Source organism: Pyrus communis, chromosome 16, assembly GCF_041283825.1.
Source record: "Pyrus communis isolate YQ-2024b chromosome 16, ASM4128382v1, whole genome shotgun sequence".
NCBI lineage: Eukaryota > Viridiplantae > Streptophyta > Magnoliopsida > Rosales > Rosaceae > Pyrus > Pyrus communis.
Window position 1 is genome coordinate 15,399,090 of NC_142580.1, and position 10,846 is coordinate 15,409,935.

At 35.0% G+C, this 10,846-nt stretch overlaps 1 protein-coding gene across 2 annotated transcripts; it reads right to left on the reverse strand.

Annotated features, from left to right (window-relative positions):
- Positions 1–321: 321 nt before the first annotated feature.
- Positions 322–10,080, reverse strand: LOC137730532 (phosphate transporter PHO1-like). Of its 2 annotated transcripts, none has more exons than XM_088687120.1 (15): positions 9,789–10,080; positions 8,408–8,491; positions 7,925–8,162; positions 6,462–6,801; positions 5,666–5,714; positions 5,439–5,510; positions 5,134–5,263; positions 4,628–4,748; positions 2,127–2,376; positions 1,858–1,962; positions 1,693–1,737; positions 1,436–1,588; positions 1,059–1,340; positions 835–974; positions 322–705 (listed from the first exon to the last, which is right to left on the reverse strand). In XM_088687120.1, exons 1-15 carry the CDS (start codon positions 10,023–10,025, stop codon positions 615–617), a joined length of 2,337 nt encoding a protein of 778 aa, XP_088543246.1. In that variant the 5' UTR covers positions 10,026–10,080; the 3' UTR covers positions 322–614. The 2 variants fall into 2 exon arrangements, with proteins under 2 accessions (XP_088543246.1, XP_088543245.1); XM_088687119.1 differs by having other exon boundaries at positions 6,462–6,813.
- Between the last annotated feature and the right edge of the window lie 766 nt (positions 10,081–10,846).

The following is a 10,846-nucleotide window of genomic DNA, read 5'->3' on the forward strand; positions in this document are numbered from 1 at the left end:
GTTAGCTTAACGGGTTAAGTTTAAGTTATCCGTTTACTTAACGGGCCCAACCCCCATAAAACCTTACAGGTCTGACTCTACAGAGGTGCCGTTTCCTGAATTGCATACATTACTTAATTCTCACAGTAAAATTTCTCATGCAGAACTTCAAACCCAAAACTTTGATTTTAAGGTTCATATCGGACCAGCTTTCCCAAGAAATGGTAAGCCCTAATTGTGTTATTTATTCTGTGAAATTAAGATAAACTGTTGGAATCAGATCACTTACTCCAGTTTTCTTTTCCTGTATCTGAGATTAGATCATTATCTTCAGATTCAAACATTTTTGTGGTAAATCCGAAAAGGAAGTGTCTTGAGAAATATTTCATAGACGTACATAAGCAAATCCAAATTAATATGCCAAAATGTACAGCAGAAAAATGTTATTCCATTTGAAAAGTGCTTTTCTTCATTACACTTGGCGCCTCACAATTCATATTCCGAATTGTAATATCAGATGAATAGATGGCAGGATCTCACACATTGATATAAGAAAATGTGGATTCCTTATGCCTTGGCTTTACTTTACCCATATCAGCATTTCGGGGTTTCTATACATGTTAGACCGGATCATCTCAGCCATCAGAATCTGTCTCGCGGAATGGTAAAGGAACTGTCTTCACTGCCCTGTACTTGCCAACATTGTTTAGATGCTCATTCTCTAACCTGTTTGATACAAAAATACAGCAAGTTGAGAAGCTTGTGGTTTTATTTCTGGTGCTTGTAGAGAAGGATACGACTCGGGAGTTATCCTATACATTGGATCAAATATTTTGTTCAAAAACAATTATGCACCTGTAAAAGTTCCAATGCCCTCGCCGGATAACCTCTAACGAAGCTAACAGAAAGTCCAGCAAACGTGACTCAACATCCGGAATTCTGTGAAATCCCATTACTGTTTCTACCCAAGCAACTCTCAAAACCGCATTCAAGGCCTACATAAAATTTACACTAATTGTTTGAGAAATTGAATGTGGTTTATGCATATAAAACTCAGAAAGATTTAAAGAAAAACTTACAACAGAAGCATAGTAGATGTTCTTGTTCTTGAGAACGAGCTCATCTCTTAGCCATGGGTTCTTGGATTTTGGGTTGAAAAGCCCCCAGTCCTTGACAAAATCCCAGTACAACTGGTAGACTGTAGCCATCACAGAGGTGATCACTACTATATAAAACCATAGGTGGCTGTGCGGGTTGTTAGCGTATGTAATCCTTGCTCCGGCTGCCACCATGGCGGAAACATACTTCCCCATGTTAGCCAATTGGTTAACGTCGGATTCATCAACCCATCGTCTTGCACACTAGAAGTTCATTGCATTGATAGGTCACATGTTAGTGGGACTAAAGAATTATGATTTTTCACCGAACAGAAAAATAATTGTAGAATCTGCATTACTTGCATGGCACGCCAGTAGTACGGCAAGAACGAGATAACATAAAGCAGCTCTCTAAATAGCCTTCCACTTCGGCAGGTTTCATATTGGTGTGATCTGAAATTTCCGGCAAGAAAGTAACATGCTGTGGATTCCATGTGTCTCAGCAATGGGATCTACAAGTAGGGAGATATATATTAGGCCATGTAAATTAAAGATGAATTTTAGAGCAATTTGGCCTTAGAAATTTCTTTTTATCACTGCATATTACTATGATTACCTGGCTAGTAAGTTGATCAGCCATAAAAAAATCTACCATCAAAACCTGCATATGTTTCAATTTAAAGAGAAAAAAAGAAGATTAGAGCTTCTTTGTGCTAACTGATTTCAAAATATTGTTAACAAATAATAATTGATGGGATAATGAGAAAAGAAGTAAATGTACCTTATAAAGTGGGGAACAGACTATGTTACGAATTACTTTGATGAAGCTGTAACGAGTTGGTCGATAGAAGATGTCAAACGGGCACACGAGCAGTGCAATGGAAAACTGGAACATTGAGTTGAGGATTAGCAACAATGCTTCATGATATGTGGCTCAATTTTCTTAGTTACTTTCTTTTAAGCTTGAATAATGAATATTATGTTTTATATAAGTTGTCCAAGTCCAAGCTATCTGCCTAACAAGACCTTGACGAAAGCAATGGAACTAACCAGAAGGAAAAGTCCAGGAATGCCATCAACATGGCTAGGTAAGAAGTTGTTTGCCCTTAATATAAGGTGCACAACCATGGCAGCAACCACTGCTGTCATGAAGGTTGTGCATATGAGGAAGGCGTCACGATACTTTAGGGCAGTGCTTGGTTGGAATTCAAATATGAAGTTGTAATTGATTCTTGTACTCTTCCACATGAATAGGTTGCATCCATACATAAACAAGTGCAGGCTGAGTAATGCAAAAACGCTGCACAAATTGACACCCTTCAGAGTTAGCACACTGATAAATGTTTCATTCATCATAAGTTTTGGGGGTGGATTGAAATGCAGACAAAGAAAATTCATAGCCACAGCCCCATCGTCACTTTGCAAACCAACAAAGGATTGGGAACTGATTAGAGGTTTCGAACCCAAGACCTCATACACCTAAAGCTCTAATGCCTTACTAGAATACCACAGAACCCCGAAAGTTTAAACTGTTAGAGAATGAGCTAGTAAGCTAACAACGTCTCTGTAGTTTTCTTTTAGCCAAGTTTGTTTCCACTAAAATGTATAAATCAACAAATTCTGCGTAGTTAAGCTTAAAAACTTCATTAACTAGCCTTTAACGAGATGTTAAGGATATATTTCACTTAAATTAATGTATTCAAGTGACTGACAATGCATATTTCATCGCCACGATACTGATAAAGTTATGGCTAGATTTATACAAGAAAGGCTTGGCTATTCATTTTACTTAGTAACTGATTCACGTAACTTCGTGCTTATGATCAGAACCGCTCGTATTGTAAATCACTCAGTAAAGATCATATTTACAAAGAGTCAATTAAAACTAAGGTTGTATAGTCAATCAATTATAGAAAGTAGATAGATGTTTCATAATTCATTTACTGAATCCTTTTTCTGTTTTAGTACAGTTCTATGACTAAACGATCTCATATTTAATTGATTGTTTTGTAGAGATGATCTTTACATAGTGAATTTATAATATGAACGATTCTAATTATAAACATGAAGTTCCTTGAATCGGCTACGTATAGGGATGGGCAACGGTTATGGCGGGCAGGTAACTGCGATTATTTACCCATAACCGTTTAATTAAGCTTTTACCCACATAACCGTTTACCCGTTGGGTATTTATATAAACGGGTATACCCATACACATAACCGTTTATAAACGGTTAACCATACCCATAACCGCATACCCATTTACCCATAACCGCTTACCGGTTTATTTTTTTTTTCTTTACCCGTCTACGTATTTCTTTAACAACTTGAAAATTAAAAAGAAATTTGTCATAATTTTCATTTTTCTAACTATTAAATACCGTTATAAGTACATTAAACATATATTTTTATATTAACGGAAATATTATTTATGAATATATGCGATGTCTCCCAATTATTTGATGGTCAATCTATTACAAAAATCATGCATGGTTGTAGGTTAATTAATATTCTTGTATACATACATCTATATATATATATATATTTAAAAGTAGGCATCAATCTGCTAATAGGCTAATTTGATAAATGTTCATCGATCCAAGCCATTTAATCGATTTCTAATTTTGGGGTCAAATATTTATTGAAAATTCGAGGCCAATTAAATATATATATATATATATATATATATATATATATATATATGCATCATCTAATAATAACATGTTTCTAAATGCTCAAGGTAGTCATTATCTTGAATTGGTCAAAACTCCAAAAGACTCCAAAACAAAACTGTCGAACACTAATGTTTTAGCATATTTAATCACATATATTAAATATTAGCCCGTTCTATCAAGTATATTCTTCTCTCAAGTGAGGCATATATATATATATATATATATATGTATGTATTATGGCCCTTTATAACCAAATATATCTCTGGATACTAAACCTAGTTAGAAACTAATTTTTATTTTATTTTTTAGTTTTACATATATTAAAATAAACGGTTAAATGGGTACCCATTTATAATCGTGCGTAACACCTATAACCGCCCATTTAAATTTCATGGGTAAACGGTTCTACCCATAACCATTTATTTATCTAAATGGTTACCCATAATCGTAACCGTCAAATTTAAATGGACGGATAAACGCAGTTACCCATAACCAATGGATATTTGCCCATCCCTAGCTACGTAGTGAATTGAGGAGAAATCCCTCCTCTCATTGAGGAGCCAAGTTAATTTCGATATTACAAGTGAGCCTAGCTGATCTGTTAGTGATATTGTCCACAATATGGTTCGCAATAGTCCAAATGGTTTACTTTGAGATAGGTTGTAATAGAAACTATATATTGCTATTCTATGATATAATTATTGGGATCAAAGCTACATAGTACAACGGTTAGTAATATTTTTTTTTTATCAATTTTAAATGAAAGGTTGTATGTTCTAATCTTATAGATAGCAAATTGATACCAATTTATATCTTGACTTCTAAGTATAAATATATCGTTGTATAAAAAAAAAAAATTGAGGATAAAGAGTGCACCTGAAAACAGGGTAGACAGTTTCCATGTAATCCCTTTCTGTATTAGGAGAGAATATACCAGACAAGTGCGCTAAGATTGCATACACACAAAACAATGATACAAAACAACCTGTAAACAAACCTGCAACAACATAACCAAAAAAGATTAAACTTTATTAAAAGAGGGAGACCACAATCAGACCAAACAACTAAACTCATACAACTTTGTGGGGCCCCAAGAAACTTTGTGATCACCATTCATTCAATTATATATTGAGCAATCCCACTATCAGGATTAGTGGCAAGCAAAGCTTTATACGATACAATGGAATGAGGTTCATGTTGGCCCCAAGACTAATCATGCATTATATTGCATTACTTACATGGTTAAATAGTCATTGGACTAGCAGCTCTTATTATTTATTTGTCACTAGATATAGTGGATTATGAAAGACAGTTTAACAAAAAATGAAATGATGATTTATATACACACGTACATAAATATTAGAGAGAGAGAGAGAGATTACCAACAAAAAATGTGACCATATGAGAATCCTTGTTTTGTTGTGGCCTCAAAAACTTCATTGCCTTTTTCTTGTCATTACTGGCGAAGTGCTTTGTGAATAGGGACTCCACTTCGTCCATTAGTCTCACGACCTTTTCAAACCATATATAATAATGCACACAATCCCCATCAGAAAACCATTAAAACCCATTCTCCTAAACTAGTTAAAAGAACAAAAACAATAGGATTTAGAAATCTACGTATCATATTGCGGAGAAAATTTTCTTAGCTAGATTAGGGTTGCAGCTAGGGTATTTGACTGGTTACCTTATCAGAACTAATGAAATGTGATCTCTTCACTGCTTTCAAATAACTTGCTGATGCTTGCTGGTTTGATACCTATACATGAAAAAGTTTAGTTGCTCCAAGTTATAACTTACAAGTGTGCGAAGGAAGTTGTAATATCCAAAAATTATCATGTCTCATAAAGCTGAGATTTTTTATTTGCTAATTAGATGAGGGTGAAAAATGGTAGAATATCAATAATATCTTACCTTGTCGAATTTCTTTAGGATTTTTGTAAAAGCTAACATATTCAGTGTGCTGCAAAAATTGCAAATTTGATTAGATAGTTAATCGACTACTTAAAGAAAACATATTCCAAAGGTACAATCATTAATTAAGCTAAGTGATGCGTAGATGCAGTGTTGCACTTGCACTGCATAAGTAGCTTTCACTATTAAGACAGTGTTTGATTCCTTCCACTTCTCTATTTTAGAAAGAGCATTATTCATTACTAAATGGTATCACCACCTTGATAATTTTCATATCCATGTGTTATCACCCTATGCCTACATCAGCAGCATCATAAAAACAGTCATTTGTTATATAACTTTCAGAAAACTGTTGCTAATGCTTTGCTACTGGAAGATATTTACTCATATGCTTATAAGTAAAGTGATGGATTCTGCAAAGGTGTCATCTGCGCGTGCTTAAACATGTATATAAACCGAATATTATACGTACTTTCAAAATACAAATGACAGAATATGTGGTCCAAATTAATGAGGACGTCATTCACTTCCAACAAACTAGATTTAAGCCACATTTACTGATCATCTTGCTGACTATTCCTTTAATCGACACGACACCCATCTTATTACACGGTTTATTTCTCTTGTTGTTAACAGAATCAGAAAATATACCCCAAACGTCTTAAGCTATTGGTTTGATTGCTTTTAACTGAGTCTGAAAAAGTAAATTTAGCTCAATCACACCAACTTCACTATGTAGCTTTTTTATCCCTAGCTGGTAAATCAAAGTAATTATATTAAAAGAAAGAGAGAGAACCTGTAAGTTTTAAGCAAACCAAGGCCTCTATAGAGCTCCACAAATGCCCCTCTAATCATCTTTTCAGCACACTGTATCTTCCTTCGATTGATGAACTCTCCAGGGCCTTCCTTTTTAGGATTGTTCACTAAATCTTCCCAAAGCATTGAAGTAACAGCTGTGATAGTCCTTGTTGGTGTTGTGTTTGGAATATCAATCCTCATGGCCATTTTAGGTTTGCCCTTCATGGTCTTACCCCTAGTTGCCGTGTTAATGAAGTTAACTCCATTTTTTTCTAATGCTGCAATTGCTTCACTAGTTTGTGTTTCTGTAGGAATAGTTTTCGATTCCGCCAAGCTCTCTGCATAAAGGTCTATTGCTAGTAATTAATGCATGCCAGCACAATTTTGATTTTGATTTTTCGAAAAATTCTTTACAATCCAATTCTTTTCTCAAACTCTCTCACGTCAAATAGGAGGCAAGGATTCTGTTACCTTTTGGTTACGTTTCGCATGTTTGCCCTATGCACATTCTTGTTCGTTCTTTATAAATTTTGATTTGATTAAAAAGGGACTGTTACCTAAATCTTATGTTAATTCGTATAAAATTAGTTTATAGTGGAACATGGAAAATATTTGAGACACAACAGAAAGGGTAAATTTTGAAAGATTTTCTCTATGCCGTTCTCAAATAGGAGAAAAGTTGCTGATACTAGCGTTAAGGATTTGGATTTGTCCAGAATTTATCTTTTTCTAGCTGTGATAGAGGATATTAGATAATTGCACTAACGATTAGACTTGCGACTTGAAAGCCAAAGTGCCATAAAGACCACGAACATTCCCATACGTTTAGTATACCATACAAAGTGGTTTATTTGCACATGTATATGCATTAAACCTACAAAGTTGACAAATTAGCACTTGCAAACGTGAAAGAGGATTGAGAATGCAAGCAATACTTGCAATTAGAGAAATGTGACCTCATATAGCACTACTAGAAAGTTGGGTATAGGACATGATTTTGTGGCGGCAGTTTTCCTCGTTAACAGTGACTTCATATAAAGAAAAAAATGATTTTGGGATTAAAGAAAGCCCTAATTTTCTTTTACTAAGCCACAAACTGAAGACTGAAATTAATTACTAGGGCACTGGCTTAAAGAAGCCATAACACCCTGAAGAGTGGTGACGGAATTAATTTTGGTTTGATTGAAATTGTAAAACGACCCAAGTTTTTTCCCTTTCTGGGCATATTATTAGTTGGTCCACGGCCTTGTCATAATCTAAAAAGCAACATTAAATGGTTTATTTTCTGTATTAGTCTTATTTTGCAAACCTATCATGTGGTCCATGGCCTCGAAATTTCCATATGTTTCCACTAACCTATCATGTGGAAGTACATGTAAGCAAAACTCTTAATAAGGCCGGGAGTATAATATCAGCACAGAAAACGTAAGCAGATGCCCTATTTCGAAACAAGAGGCTTACCGGTACTGAAGTCGGAGTTCCGAGGAGAAGAAGACCATGAGCTGGGAACACTCGGCATGTTCGATTTTGTTCCAGAATTCTTCCACCGCCGGTCATTGAGAATTTGCTTGAGGTCCAGCAGAATCTGTAGCTGTTTGTTCAAAATCTCTCCTCTCTCAAGAAACTCAGTCTCTTTGGTCTTGTAAAATTGGTTCACTTTATTAAGTTCTTCATCTAGTGCCTCAAAAAACACCCTGACCTACATGAACACCAACCCAGTACATTAAATATTTCCCTAATTAAAAGGTTTCTATAAGTAAAATATTAACTAAGGTTAGTCACCCTAATTACTGTGGATTGGTTAATTATTTAGTTGTAAAATTTGTACCAATATTTTTTTTAGGGAAAATTTGAAATAGGTCCAATTTTATAGATTACCTTTTGAAATAGGTCCAATTTTTAGTTACTTTGGACCCATATCAAAAAACCCCTATTTTTTATTACCTCATCCTCCGAAGAAAACAACTGAGCGAGCTCGGTCTCGAAAATTTCTTCCTCCTCACCATCCTCCATGATTTTACTCTTCACCTGTGCAACAGAAAAAGGATCCATATTAATTTGTGGGACCTCTGTCATTGTTTTTAGTGTCCTTTTCATGGTGGTTTTGGATTTACTATCTCATGGTCACGATGGTTTCGTGATATGAGTATGTCTACTACTACAACCGTTCCATAATTTGCTTTCGTGTGAAAGATCGAAACCCTCAAAAAAGTGTGTAACCAGACCAAAAGGGCACAATACTTGCAGGACTCTGTTCCGGCTACTTTATTGACGTTCGTTTTTAACAAATTTTAATGTACGTTCACGGAAAAGCAAAAGAGCATGTATTTGATGTGAAAAAGATTACAGAAGCCGCTATAAGTCATCCCCGATCCCGGCAGCCCAATAGCAAATGTTCAGTGGAAAAAACCTCTTTTTATGAAGAGAAATTATTGTTTGGTACTATATATCAATTTGCAGAATATTGTCTTATTATTTAAAAATATCGATGACATATTGTTGTTTTTTCTTTTTTCTGCATTAAGAAAAAGCTTTTGGTGTTAGTTTCGTGAGAAAAATGATAAACACACGCTCTTTTTAACCTCTGTCCTTTTACACACTTATTTAACCCTAATCGTTGATTTATTCAATTCAATGGTTAATAAAAAGTTAAGTGTGAGAAGTTGAAAATGGGAGTAAAAGGGTCTTTGAAAAATGGCTAGGTAGCTAGATATATCCGCCACACAAGTTGAAGTGCAATGTTTGCGCCATGCACCCATTCACGGCACCAGCAATAAAGCAAAGCTTTGGTGCTTCTGTCAATAAAGTGGATGTTATGGCTGATAGAGTACTAAATGAACGTAACTTTTACACACACGTAGAGAGAGAGAGAGAGAGAGAGAGAGAGAGAGACTGAAGAATATTTGAAGCAGAGGTATCGGAGTATCAGTTTAGGAATCAACATCCAGGAAGCACAGTCCAAAACCTTTTGCCTGAAAATGACGTGATCACTTGAGTATTTTACAGGTCTGAACACAACCCACCAAAAAAATGACACAATCCAAAATACACCACTTTATTTATATTGGGGAAATAACTAATGAAAAGAAGGGAGGAAAGAAAGAAAGTTAGGTTAACCGAGTGTTGGGAAAATATTCTCGGTTCCTTTTAGATTTGTAAACTTGTTAACAATTTCCAGAAACTGGCCTTAAAATCCAAAGTAAGCAAAACCCTTCCTAGCAACCACCTATAAACCTCAAAAAAAAAAAAAAAGCTCATTGAAAATTAATAAGCTAATACATATATAACTATTGACATGTTCTCTATGTGTGCATTAATTGATTACCTGAATTATCTCCGTTTTGTTATCGTAATTGAACAACTTGTCACTAATTTTTTTAGTGAAAAAGTGAACTGGATCGAAAATGGAGACACCGAAATCTCCAGCTGCGTCTGGGGGTTGTTTGGGGACTCTTGAAAGCTTGATCTTCTTTACTTGTTTCTTGAGCAGCCAGTAGTTGACGAAAGCATCCTTCCATTCTGGTATAAGCTGTGCTTCAAGCTCCTTTGAGAACTTCACCATTTTTGTTGTGTGTGTGTGAAGGAAGAGGAGGAGAAGAGAGGAGCTTATTAAGAAGTATTAGAGGGAAATGAAAGAGGTTTATATAGAGAGGCAGGAGAGAGAGAGAGAAAGAGAGAGAGAGAGAGAGAGAGAGAGAGAGAGTAGTAAGAATTGAATGATTTGATTTTGGGACAAAAATTTTATCCAATAAAAGACAAATTTAAATGAATCAAGTATAGGTATATTGCCATTGGCCGGAAATAAAAAACAAAGATATATTGGTTAAATTCTCACATTAGTACCTAACACACAATTCACTGGCAGTTTGTATATAAAGTTATAAACACAGTTACTGCTCTCGTTTTATTAGTTACATATGAAAAGACATTCATTTTCTTTCAAATTTAAAAATGTAGAGAGCCACTTAGTACTATTGTCTAGTGGTATTCCTCTTCATTTGTAAGTGGGTTTTAGGTTCGATTCTCGTCAAAGGCGAATTTGAACAACATTATTACTAGTCTATTATAAGGCTAAGTCCACCCCCTTAATATCGTTTATTTAAAAAAAAAGAAAATGTAGAGACTTGTAGCTGCTGTAACAAAATGAGAGTCCATCTTGTGCTTAAGGTTGTGTGTTCAAGTCTACCTTCTACAAGAGAGTTTCCTTGCACTTAAGGTTCTGTGTTCAAGGCGCTTTCAATAAGAGTTCCCTTCTGCACTAAAATTTTTGTGTTCAACATTTATAATATTGCTTGTTTTAAAAATAAAAAAAAAATCAAAAACTGCTTAAACCCTAAACCCTTAATATTAATGTCTTCGACTGTGACTTTTACTACCCGGCCG

Bases quoted from the DNA above. Each gene is read 5' to 3' on its own strand.
- LOC137730532 (XM_088687119.1), bottom strand. From the start codon at position 10,025: ATGGTGAAGTTCTCAAAGGAGCTTGAAGCACAGCTTATACCAGAATGG. The intron at 8,492-9,788 runs GTAATCAATTAA...TCTGTTGCACAG, and splicing joins ACAAAACGGAGATAATTCAG to GTGAAGAGTAAAATCATGGA. The intron at 706-834 runs GTGCATAATTGT...TGTATCAAACAG, and splicing joins GGGCATTGGAACTTTTACAG to GTTAGAGAATGAGCATCTAA.